This window comes from Arachis ipaensis, chromosome B9 (genome assembly GCF_059453495.1).
Source record: "Arachis ipaensis isolate K30076 ecotype BB chromosome B9, ASM5945349v1, whole genome shotgun sequence".
NCBI classification, from domain to species: Eukaryota; Viridiplantae; Streptophyta; class Magnoliopsida; order Fabales; family Fabaceae; genus Arachis; species Arachis ipaensis.
This window is the reverse complement of record NC_142444.1, coordinates 150,477,706-150,490,856: the sequence shown is the minus strand read 5'-3', so window position 1 is coordinate 150,490,856 and position 13,151 is coordinate 150,477,706. Positions and strand designations below refer to the sequence as shown.

The 13,151-nt window shown below is 40.2% G+C and overlaps 1 protein-coding gene across 1 annotated transcript; it reads left to right on the top strand.

The window, feature by feature from the left end:
• Window positions 1-538: 538 nt before the first annotated feature.
• On the top strand, window positions 539-3,676 carry FUT13 (fucosyltransferase 13). The gene is made up of 3 exons (XM_016321272.3): window positions 539-1,216; window positions 2,413-2,586; window positions 2,672-3,676. The coding sequence occupies exons 1-3, from the start codon at window positions 725-727 to the stop codon at window positions 3,236-3,238; spliced, it is 1,233 nt and encodes a 410-aa protein (XP_016176758.3). The 5' UTR covers window positions 539-724; the 3' UTR covers window positions 3,239-3,676.
• Window positions 3,677-13,151: the final 9,475 nt, after the last annotated feature.

Genomic DNA, 13,151 nt, shown 5'->3' with positions numbered 1-13,151 from the left:
TTTCGAATTTATGTAAAGACAACATGACATATTTTGTGATTAATTTTGTGGATATTGAATAAAAATTGGTGTAATCTTTTAATATTGGAAGTTATGGTGTTTTATAAAATTCTAGAGGCTATAAATTTACAGAATATGAATTATCAGATCAAACTTTTTTTAATTTATAAAAATAATATACAGACTGTATATTATATTATTTTAATATTAAATTACAATACACAAATTACATATTGTCAATACAATATATATTTTATGTATTGTATTTGTTTAAAATAGCATCTCCAAAACACTATAAAATTCTATTTTTTGTAACATTAACGTGAACTCTTTTCACTCTTTCATATGATTTCGTGTTATTTATAAACAAAAAGATATAATCCATTCACGGTTTGTTATTGTAAAAACTGTTATTGATATTTATTTTTTCTTCTAATTAGTCTGATATTAAAATAAGCAAAGACTAAATTGTCAGTTTAGTCTATATTTTTTATATTAAAAAGTATTATAAATTTAAGTAGACATCTGACTAGCATTTATGAAATTTCATATATGCCATTTCTTGCTTCTTAGATCTCAATTAAGTAAGGAGACCAAATGCGTAGAGACAAAGAAATCAAACCCGTTTCAGAGACGTAGAAATTAGAAGAGAGAGAGAGAGAGAGAGAGAGAGAGAGACCAAAACACAAGCTCTCACCAGCAGAGACGTAACACCATTAACACCATGCTGCTGGTGCCACCCAAACCCATCAACATCACCATCACCATCTCCATCATGCTCCTCTTCATCTTCTTCCTCTTCTTCTTCTCCGGCTTCTTCCACTTCCCCTCCTCCCTCTCCCCTATCACCACCACCACCACCAGTAGAAGCGCTCGATTCACTCCCGGCGCCGCCGCATCGGAGCCATTCACCGATCTGGTGGGAGCGTTCAGGAGGTGGGACTCGAAGGTGGGGTGCCAGCGGTTCAGGGAGAAATGGGGTAATGGGTTGGCGCTGAATCAGTCAAAGGATGCAGCTTTGCAAGGGTTCGGTAAGTGTAAGGGTTTGAAGATGAATCATGTGAGTGTTTTGGTTAAAGGGTGGACTTGGATTCCTGATAATTTGGATAATCTCTACTCTTGCGATTGTGGGTTGAGCTGCTTGTGGACCAAATCCAACGTTCTTGCTGACAAGCCTGATGCTTTGTTGTTCGAAACTACCACCCCTCCTCTTCAGGTGCGTTTCTGGGTTCTAAAGTTTCGTTTTTTATCGTTGTTTTTCTTTAGATTAGGTGCAAATGTAAGTGGGTGTGCTTGTTTACTTGGCTAGTTTTCTTCACTCTCTGCATTTTGATTGATGTGATTGATTTGACAATGCTGCTTGGTGTGTCTTGTGGATGAGTGTCATTTGTTTTTGCCATGCCATTACTGCTAGTTTAATCCAAGATCCTTGATTTGTAATCTTCCCTTGTTAGGGTTTAGGAAGTTTTACTTGTTATTTCATTTTTGGTTGCTGAATCAATAGTCAATTAGAGGGCGAGAATCTCCTAAGGTGTTATAAAACTTTTTTGGTTTGTTTGAGAATCAATCATCTTGAATTTGATGTTGACTCATGATGTTGGTGGAGAAGGATAGTTACTGGATATGCTGGCTTTTAGTGGCTTTGCTTAATTTGCATTGATTGTCAGTTTTCTGTTTTACTGAAACTAAACTAATCTTTTTCTCAAGAATTCATAAGACAACCGTGGTGCTATTTATGAATCGTAGAATGTGATTATGCTGTAGTTTACAACTAGTCATTGTTTACAAAATAATAATAAGGTGACAGGGAGAAGTGTCGTTTTTGGCAGACGGAGAACCTTTGATCTGTAACTATAAGGAGCACACACTGCTATTGGGAAGATTCTTTCGTTTTTTAGGCACCAATAGCTTGATGGATAAATTATTTACTAAACAGTGTTGTCATCTTCACAAGTTGGTATAATCTGGAAGAGTGAGATGTTCTGTGTCAGGATAGTGTTAATAGATACTGCAGTTGAGATTGTAAATTTAGCTTTGAAAACTGGGGTTCAGTGACTCTGTATTGAGTTTTCATATAGCTATCGTCTAATATGGATTTTTCGTATAATGGTTGATATTTGATATTAGTACCAACAACAACAACAAAGTGTTGTCCCACTAGGAGAGGTTGTTTGATGGAGGTGGAACAACATCAAGAAAATAAATATAAAAGAAGACAAAGTTTAAATGTGGATTCCATATTATAATCTGTCTGAGATTCCAGCATCTCCTTAATCTTGTTTTCTATGTCAACATGTGTGTGTGTGTGCGCTCGCATGCATGGTTGTTTTGCATATTCGATCTTTACTATGTTAGAGCCAAAGGATTTTAAGATTATCTGGCGAACAATATACATTGTGTTATTAATTTCAGCGACGTGTGGGAGAACCACTTCGCGTATACATGGATCTTGAAGCTGGCCGGAAGAGATCAGGTCTAGAGGAAATTTTTATTAGTTATCATGCCGGAGACAATGTACAGGCAACCTATGCTGGTGCGCTATTCCACAATGGTCGAAACTATCACATCTCCAATAATAAAAACAATGTAAGCTAGTAAAAAAAGGCTTAGAATGACAGATAACAAAAGAAAGTTTCTTGCACTATAACTTATCTGAATTTATCATTTGTAGGATGTACTCGTATATTGGTCCTCATCAAGATGCCTTTCTCAGAGGAACACAATTGCGAAGAAACTCCTCAAGTTGCTGCCTCACCACTCATTTGGAAAGTGCTTAAATAATGTTGGCGGTCCAGACATGGCTCTTTCTATGTACCCCGAGTGCGCGAATGATGCCAATTTAGCTCCAAAATGGTGGGATCACTTACATTGTGCCATGTCTCATTACAAGTTTGTTCTTGCAATTGAGAACACTTGGACCGAGAGCTATGTGACGGAGAAGTTGTTTTATGCCTTGGACTCTGGCGCAGTTCCTATCTATTTTGGTGCTCCAAACGTCATGGATTTTGTTCCTCCACATTCAATAATAGATGGCAGAAAGTTCAGCTCATTCGAAGAGTTGGCTTCATATGTGAAGTCTGTAGCTAACAACCCAGTAGCCTATGCGGAATACCACGCATGGAGACGGTGTGGCATACTTGGAAACTATATAAAAACTCGAGCAGCGAGCCTTGACACGTTGCCATGCCGGTTGTGCGAGGCAATTAGCCGAAAAGGTGGAAGAAATGCAAGAAGCTAGGTTGAGATTCCAGCTTAAGCTATTCTGAATCAAATATAGGAAGACCGAATTTCATGGAAGGTGGAGGTTGCAACCTGTATAGAGAGGCACGGTGCTTGTTTCACACAGAAAGAGATCACATGGAAGGCTTAGGATGGTTCCATTTTTTATTTGTTATTTTTAATACTTGTTTTTTTAACCTTCTGCTATGATAGAAAATTGTTGATGCTATCTCCACCTTAGTCAATTCAATGTAGATTGGCTATACGTCCCCAAAATCCAAGGGGTTGTAAACTTCTCAGGAATGATGATGTGATGTATAGTGCTTCTATGGTTAGAGCTTTAATATGTGAACTGTGAAGTCCATAGGGTAGTGCTTTAACTAGGAACTTAAGCTGTGTCATTATCTCCCTTATCACACAATTATATTAATAGAGCATTTTGCATTAAAGGGAGCAACATGCATCTACATTGGTAACCTTTTTTTAATCAGAACTTTTGGTGACTAATTAAGACATTTGCAACATTTTAATCAGAAAAGCTGAGCCCAGGGACAATCCTTGAGCAGGTGTGTCTGTTTCTTCATTCTTACAACACATTCGGCATAATGTGATACAATTGAGTATAAATAAGGATTTTTTTTTTTCAAAAACAAATCCTACTTGCATTGACCTGTGAATAAGGAAGTAAAGATATAGAGAATAAGTTAATAATTATAAAAAAAGAAAAAAGAAAAATGCAGTGGCAGAGGAAAAGAAAATGAATAAGTACTGAAACTTGAAAGTGTTTGGTGTTTAGGTTTTTAAACCGGCGCCTGTATAATTGCTGAGTTGCTGGTTAATTGCCAAAACAATTTTTCCTTTTATTTGTTTTACGATTTAATTTTCTTTTATTGTCCTTTTTCACCTTTTAACTATTAAAAAAATTATTTATATTGGTTATATCACTAGAATTTACCATAAGATATTTATTGTGTATGTCATTATTTGTGTGAACCATTTTTAGATCACTTCTAAAATCTTCAAAACTACAAATATGATTAATAAAACTACTGAAAGCAACAATCATATTTATCTCAAAATTTTGATAGCTTGCATCTTACAAGTAAACGAATGGCAAATGTTATATTTGATAGGAGAGAGAGAGAGTTAGAGAGAGAGAGGGGAGAAATATTGAGCGGGGTAGAATTAGGAATTTCCAGAAAATAGATCCCATGGTTTGGAATCGAGAAGAGTACCAACGTTTGGAAAACATTTCTTTCTCCGTTTTTGTCAACAATCTGCCGAATGATATTTCTAAAAAGGAATTATTTCACTTATTCCAATGGACAGGACGAATCAATGACATCTATCTAGCTCGGAAGATGAAAAATGGCACTGTGTACATGTTTGCGTTTATAAGATATACGACTAAAGGGGGAGCTATGAAGGCCATATATGAAATGCATCATACAAGAATTAGGGGTAAGATTATTAATGTAGGCGAGGCCAAGTACAGAAGAGCTATGGGAGGAGAGAGCACTGGGGCACGTAAGGGAGACCTTGCAAGAACTGAGGGGGAGAGCAGGCAACTGCAGAAGGGTGAAAGTTCTACAAGAGTGGAAGAAACTAAGGAGATAACACCTGTCAAGGACACTCCAGGTAAAGGTTGGACAAAGAAGGTTGAAGTGCCAGTAGCAAAAGAGAATTTCGATTGGCTGTTAAGGAGCTTAGTAGACGGCACGACAAGAGCCATTGACTTCAAAGCGTTACGGAGAACCATTGTTAAGAACTTCCCTCAGATTGTTGAAGTAAGGGAGCTTGGAGCATATAAAGCCCTACTTGTGTTTGATTCTGTAAAGAATGCAGAGGAAGCGTTTACCTTAAGAATGAACAGTTTCTTACAATTCTTTTACAGTGTATGGAGATGGGAGGAATCTGAACGTAGTGAGACCAGAAGAGTTTGGTTGGAATGTCATGGAGTGCCGTTACATGTTTGGTCACTAGAGACGTTCAATAAGATAGGCGGCATCTGGGGAGAGATAATCAAGTGTGATGAGGTGACGAAGTCGGTCTTATCCTTCAGTGTTGGCCGAGTGTTAATCGATACTTGTGTCTTTGATGTGATTAAAGAATGGATTCATATCATGGTTGGAACCAGTGGATTCGATGTGTTTGTGAAGGAAACAGGCCGCGAAATATATGGGAATGAATGTTTTTTGGACGATGCAAGCGTGAAGCCAGTGCGTGAAAACGCTATCTCACAGGCCGGCGTAACGATGTCGAAGGCGGCGGTTTGGGATCCGGCAGCTGACCTAATCAGGACACGGGCGATTGACGATGGTGACAATAAGGGTACAACGGTAATAATAGATTTATTTTTAAAAGAATGCAATGAAGACACTTTAATGGCCTTGCAGAGGCAACGGAAAAAAGATCCACTCAAAATCGGCAGTTTTAATGAGAAAGCTGATTTGGGGGGATTTGAGAATTGCTTGGAAAGTGAATCTGAGAGAACTGTTACAGAAATGTGCGTTGATAGGGGAAGTGGGGCCAAAAATCTAGATACAATAAGCCACGGTGGGCTTGAGCTGAATGTGAAGTCATTTAGGAGGGAGGCCCACAAAGCTTGCAACATAGGTAGTCATCTGTTGGGTCATCTACCTATTGGGGTAGTGGAAGTTAGTGGGCTAGATGGATTATTTGATGGGGTCCAGACGCATCAAGAGAGGGGCCAGGGTCTGCTGTGTGGCGTCAAACAGGACCGAAGATGCAGAGTGGATACTGGGCCGGGTCAGGTGCGAGCTCAGGAATCCGGTTCAGGGAAGAAGTGCGCTCTAACTGCTGGGCCGGGGGAAGGGTGCAGGATGGAGGGTTTGCTGGGCGGGGTCCAAACACAAGATGCAAGCCGCCAGGGTCTGATGCGTGGGCTGCAAAAATGCAGTTGTGAGGCTGGGCCGGGTCAGGTGCAAACTGACGGATCTGGATTGAGGAAGAGGCAGGATTCAATCAACGAAGCTCTCCATGGGCAAAGCTGCGCAGTGTATCATGCAGCGGAAGGGAAGGGCAACCAAGCTACCATAGCTGACGACTGCTCATGTCCCGGTGCGGCGAGGAGAGATGCTGACTGCATGCCTGGCGGGGATTCGGAGGAACGTAGTCACGCTCTGGTTCTGTGCAATGGTGAGGGAGCTAGCATGGTGACACGAAATAGGATGGAAGGTATTGAGGATGAACCGGATGTGGATGAGTTGGTTGGTGAAGCAAGCGAGTGGGCTGAGCATGAAGATCAACCCAAGCTGGGTCGGGGAAAGGTGACCTATTTGGCTGAGATAGAAGGTGAAGATGAAGGCGTGGGTCAAGACAAGGTGAATAAACAGGGTACGGAGGATGCTGGGTCTGAGACAGAATTTGAAAGCACAAACCTAACTTCTGATCAGAGGGTTCAGTTAGCAGAAAACAAGGAAACGATGAAGTTAGCAGTGGAGTCTGGTGCGGTTTTTTATGACGATGAAGAAGATATCATGGCGATTCTCCAAAGTCAAAACGAAGCTATCGCAGCAAAAAGAAAGATGACAAAACAAAAGGAGAAAGCTAGGAGAAGCAGGCCCAAACAACATACCAAGGTGTGTAGAAATTCTGTTAAATGATTTATAGTTGTTGGAATGTTAGAGGCTTAGGGGGTGTGAAAAGTTGAGCATGGTGAAAGAACTGAAGAAGAAGTATAGGTTGAATATGCTAGGTTTGATCGAAACTAAGAGGGAGGTGGTGACTAAGTTTGATGTATCACGCTTGTGGGGTTGTGATACGGTGGATTGGGAGTTTGTGGAATCAGTGGGTTTCTTTGGTGGTTTATTGTTAATGTGGGATAATTTATTATTTAAACGATCGAACTGTTATAAAGGGGATGGTTGGTTGTGCGTAGAAGGTCTGCTGACAAAAAATAAGTTTAAATGTGCTTTCTGCTTGGTATATGGTGCGCATGCTCGGAGTGAGAAACTGGTGATGTGGGAAGAGTTAAGCTACATTGTAGGTTTATGTCAGGTTCCATTTTGTTTCATGGGAGACTTCAATGAGATACTACGGGTGGAGGAAAGGAAAGGCGCTGTTAGTTTACCGGCATCGTCGGAGGATTTTAAGGAATGGGTGCAAGACCTACAGATAGTAGATTTACTGTTGACCGATCGGAAATTCACATGGTTCTGAGGTCGATCTTGTAGCCGCATTGATAGGATCTTGGTCAGTTTGGAGTGGCTTGAGGAGTTCCCAGATACTCGCTTGAAAGGGGGACCGAGAGGCCTATCTGATCATTGCCCGTTGATCTGGGAAGATTCTAAATTTTGTGCCGGTCTGAGACCTTTTCGTAGTTTGGATTCATGGTTCACACATGAAGGGTTTCTGAGGTTCGTAAAGGATGAGTGGAGGAACTTGGGAGATGATACATTCACAAACAAGCTGAGGGCTTTGACGGTACCGCTAAGAAGATGGCACAAGGATAATTTTGGGGACATGGATAGTAGGATAAAGAAGTTTGAGGAAGAGATTAAGAAGGTTGATCATATGGTCAGTGCTGGTAGCTATGACGGAACCATGGAGGCTAGAAGGAAGGCTCTGGTGACTTGTTGTGCGAAGTGGTATGTCAGAAAAGAGATCCATTGGAAGCATATGTCCCGATCCCAACATGCTCGAGATATGGACAAGAACACTAGGTACTTCCACAACATAGCGTCGGCAAGAAGGAGGAGCAACAGAATAGATTCTTTAGTGATTAATGGAAGACTGATACGGAATCAGGCCATGATAAAGAATGCGATAACGGGCTTTTATAAAGAACTGTATAGGCAGGAGCATGCTCCCTTCATTGGGATCCGTGAGGGGCTGGTTAAGAAGATTGGGGATGAAGAGGCAGCAGTATTAGAGGTAATGCCATCAGCCGAGGAGGTACGAGAGGCAGTTTGGGATTGTGAGTCCAGTAAAGCTCCGGGTGGTGATGGTTATAATATGAACTTCATAAAGAAGTGTTGGGGGGAGATTGGTCAGGAGTTTACTGCAGCTGTATTGGGCTTCTTTCAGACTGCTAAGTTACCAACAGATGCTAATGTTACTTGGGTGGCACTAGCTCCAAAATTTGTGGGGGGCAAGGAAGTCAAAGACTTGAGACCGATTAGTATGGTTGGCTGTGTTTATAAGGTGATATCCAAAGTGCTGGTAAGAAGAATGAGGTTAGTGATGCCACAGCTAGTGGGAGAGACTCAGTCTGCGTTTGTAAAGGGCCGCAAAATACATGATGGTGCTCTCATTGCTTGTGAAACGGTCCATTGGCTGAAGTCGAGAAAGAAGCAGGCAGCTATTATTAAACTAGATTTCCAGAAAGCCTATGACAGAGTGAGATGGAGTTTTGTGGATATAGTGCTACAGAAGAGGGGTTTGGTCTTACATAGAGGACTTGGGTGAAAGAATGTGTGACTACAGCGTCTATGTCGGTGTTGATCAATGGGTCACCATCCAAGCCATTCAAGATGGAGAGAGGACTCAGACAAGGAGACCCACTCTCGCCATTTCTGTTTGTTCTTGTCGTTGATGTGCTACACAGGATGGTGGGCAAGGCGGTCAAAAATGGAAGAATTTCTCCACTACTGGTGGGAAGGGACAATATCCAACTGTCGCATCTTCAGTTTGCAGATGATACGATATTGTTCTGTCCACAGAAAATGGTGACGCTTGTGAATTATAAGAGACTCTTGAGGTGCTTTGAGTTAATGTCTGGCCTGAGTATCAACTTTGATAAGTCGAGCCTAATTCCAGTCAACTGTGAGCAGGAATGGGTGACGAATATGTGTGGTCTGTTGGGATGTGCTAAAGCTGTGTTACCTGTTAGGTACTTAGGAATTTCTCTTGGTGCTAATCCTCGTTTGGTAAGGACCTGGAAACCAATCATAGATAAGGTGGAAGACAAGCTGAGCTTATGGAAAGCTAAATCTCTTAACAAAGTGGGTAAGTTGGTCCTCATAAAATATGTTCTCAATAGCTTGCCGATTTACTACTTAAGCTTGTATAAGATGCCAAAGGCGGTTGCAGAAAAGATAATTGGACTACAGAAAAGATTTTTGTGGTGTAAAGAAGATGGGAATAAAGGTATACCACTGGTGAAATGGGAAGTAGTTCAAGCTCCAAAAAAGCTAGGTAGCTTGGGGGTGGGAGATGCTTTACTTAGAAATGCGTCGCTTCTGTTTAAGTGGTGGTGGCGTTTCTCAAAGGAGGACTGTCCGCTGTGGAAGAAAATTGTTTGCTCTTGTAATCAGTTGGTCCCAACTGTAATGCTATCAAACCAAACTTTGCCATCAAGAGAGGGCCCGTAGAAAGATATTTGCCAGCTTAATATTCAGGAGCAATATGTAAGAGACATGATGATCAGTGGTTTGTCTATGGAGGTGGGAAATGGCAGAAGAACCCGTTTTTGGGAGGATGCTTGGCTAGATGGTGGATCTTTGAGAGATAGTTTTCTGCGACTCTTCTCTGTTTCAAACCAACAAGGGTTCGTAATAGGGGACTGTGGGTTCTGGGATTGGTTAGAGTGGGTATGGAACTTCCAGTGGAGAAGAGAACTATTTCAATGGGAGTTAGAGTTGCTCAACCAGCTTCATGACCGGATTCGGGTTGTAAGACTGTCGAGTGATAGAGAGGATTCAGTTGTCTAGAAATTTGACAAAAAAAGTGTTTTTTCTGCAAGTTCTTTTGTGCAGGTGCTGCAGCGGGAGACCCTCCCAGAAGACATCACGAGTTACAGTTTCACTAGTTCCATTTGGAGAGGCTTGGTACCTCCAAGAGTTGAACTATTTGCATGGTTCATCTTAATAGGCAGGGTCAACATGAAGGAGAGGCTAAGTAGACTCGGCATTATTAATCCTAATGACAATATATGTGTCTTGTGTAAAAAAGATATAGAATTTGTACATCACCTCTTTTTTTCCTGTGAGTTTACATGGCAGGTGTGGTGTGCTTGGTTGAAGTATGCTGATAGAGCTTGGGCTATCCCGGGGACCGTTAAAGAGTTCTTTGAGAGTTGGACTGGTGTACCAGGTTGCAAGTCTGAGCAAAAGAAATGACTGATATGCTTCTTTGTGGTGATTTGGAACATTTGGTTGGAGCGAAATAGCAGAGTTTTTCAGAGATCAGAGACAAGTATTGAAGGAGTAAAGATTAGGTCATTTTTGAGTTACAAGGAATGGTGTGGAGTTGATCCGTTTGGTTATTGATGGCAATGCCGGAGATGACAACGGATCTTTATTTGTGTTGATGACGTCTTTTGCTGTGCTTTCTTTTGCTCCACTTTACTATGTTGAGCTCCATTTATTCAAAAAAAAAATCTCAAAATTTTGATAAAACTTTACTCTGATCATGTAGTAAATGTAATTCTCGTCATTACTGAATCTTATGGATTACTTTGAATAAAGTTCTAACCAATAAGAAAACTATCTTGGCATTTATTTTATGAAGGACAATATAACTTTGTCCCTATTAGAATTAGTAGTTTGGTGGCATTGATAAGATCAAGATCACCATTGCGCTCGTATGTCAAAAAAAAAAAAAAGAAAGATAAGAGGCATTATTATGTCTCATAGTTATGAACTTTTAAGTATTTAAGATTTTGTTGTGCCTTCGGGTTTTTTACTTGAGGAGTAAATACTCCTTTATCTTGCTCTGGTAGAGTTTTTGTTAAAAACAAAATTCTTGTGCCGTCTAGGTCAATGTTTGACTTTTGTCAATTCCTTTCTTTAATCTTTTTTTATTTCATTCTTTATTTCTTTCTTTTAATTCGCCATGAGAGTTCTTTCATGGAATTATTGCGATTTGAGAAGACTCCTGACAGTTCATAGCTTTAAAGGAATGTGCCATTCCCACTCCCCCGAGATTGTGTTTCTATGTGAAACAAAAAACCCAATCTCGTCTGGTGGAAAGTAAATTGAGATCTTGTCATTTTATGGATTGGAGGATTATTAGTCTGATGGGTACAGCTGGTGGATTGGCTTTAACATAGAAGGAGGGCACAACGGTTGAGATTCTTGCTGAAAAAGAGTTGTTCATAGATGCTAAAGTAACTGATCATACTTTGAACTATTCTTGGGGGATGTTTGGGATACATTTAAATAGTTTGGATGAGATTCGGTCAACCCAATACACAGAACTTTCCTCTTTTGTATAACGTTTCTTTGGGAAAGTTGTAATTATGGGTGATTTTAATGCTATAGTGAGCTTCGATAAGAAGGAAAGAGGGGAGGGTTAAAATCAGCTCCATCTATTTCTGAATTTGTGAATTTTATTGATGGTGGTGGACTGAAGGATTTGGATATGATTGGGAGAAGGTTCACCTGGACTAATAGGCGACGAGGGCAGGACCAGATCAGGGAGTGGCTTGACCGTGCACTTGCAAACGGTGAGTGGATGGATTGTTTTCCATCAGTCTTGATGTCTCGACTCGCAGAAAACGGTTCAGATCATGCGCCTATCCTCCTTGATACAAATCCGGTCATGAAAAAATCTAATCGGAGGTTTAAGTTTTAGGAGAGATGGTGTGGTTTAGAAGAAATTCGAGTAATTATCACTGAAACTTGAAAAGAATGGGTGGATGGCTCAACAATGTTTGTTTTGGCTCAAAAATTGAAACATTGTAAATACCGTATTGTTCAATGGCACAACAGAACAAATCTAATTCGAAGAAGGACTTTGGTGAACTCACATCTCGGCTTGAAATTCTCAGAGTGGAGGGTATTATAGGGGGAGAACAGGTTGAAGCCTTGAAAAATAAACTTGAGGATGCTTACATTAGGGAAGAAAGCTATTGAAGCAAGAAATCTCATGTAAAGTGGCCAAAAGAAGGGGACAAAAATACAAGTTTCTTTCACCAATAATTTCAATCCAGAATCCGGAGAAATTAAATGTGAAAACTGGAAAAGAATGATGGTACGTATGCTACCACCCGTGAGAAAATTATACAAGTAGCTGAAACATACTTCAAGGATATCTTCACATCGATTAACCAAGCTAATCCGGCACATGCATTCGAAGATTTTGAAACCAAAATTTCAGCAACCATGAACAGAAAATTAACTAGACCAATCAGTTTTGATGAGGTAAAACATGCGGTCTTTAGTGTTCACCCTCAGAGCGCCCCTGGTGATGATGGATTTACGGCTAAATTCTTTCAAATCTACTGGAGTTTAGTAGGGGAGGATGTTTTTAAGGCTGTCCGCAGTTTCTTTGTCAGTGGCAGACTACTAAAGAGCTTCAACTATACACAAATCTGTCTCATTCCTAAGATTCCTGATACAAAGGATATGACACAGGTTAGACACATCAGTCTTTCCTCAGTTGTGTATAAGTTTATTTCTAAAGTACTAGTCCATCGGCTACAGAAATTTATGACTTCGATGATTAGCCCTAATCAAAGTGCCTTCATTAAGGGTAGATTGATTTCAAACAATGTCCTAGTCGCTCATGAATGTATGCACTATCTAAAGACAAAAAAGATGGGCCTATCGAGTGAAATTGATGTTAAATTGGATATGAGCAAAGCCTATGATCGTGTTGAGTGGTATTTTCTTTGGTTCATTTTGGAGAAGTTGAGATTTGAATATAGGTGGATTGGTTAGATACAGGAGGTGGTGACTACAGTTTCTTACTCTGTCGTTGTTGAAGGTCAACCTTTTAGTTTTTTTAAACCAAGTAGAGGTATCTGTCAAGGAGACCCTCTATCTCCCTACCTTTTTCTTTTTTGTGCAAAAAGATTATCCTTTTTGCTAAACAAGACAAAGCAAAACGGTCTCATTGAAGGTATTCAGATCAACCGAAGATATTTTACTATTAATCATTTATTGTTTGCAGATGACTCAATCCTTTTTTGCAAATCGTCAGAAAATAGTTGTGAAAATATTCTCAATCTTCTTTAGTTATACAAG

Bases quoted from the DNA above. Each gene is read 5' to 3' on its own strand.
- FUT13 (XM_016321272.3), top strand. From the start codon at position 725: ATGCTGCTGGTGCCACCCAAACCCATCAACATCACCATCACCATCTCC. The intron at 1,217-2,412 runs GTGCGTTTCTGG...TATTAATTTCAG, and splicing joins CTACCACCCCTCCTCTTCAG to CGACGTGTGGGAGAACCACT. The intron at 2,587-2,671 runs GTAAGCTAGTAA...TATCATTTGTAG, and splicing joins TCTCCAATAATAAAAACAAT to GATGTACTCGTATATTGGTC.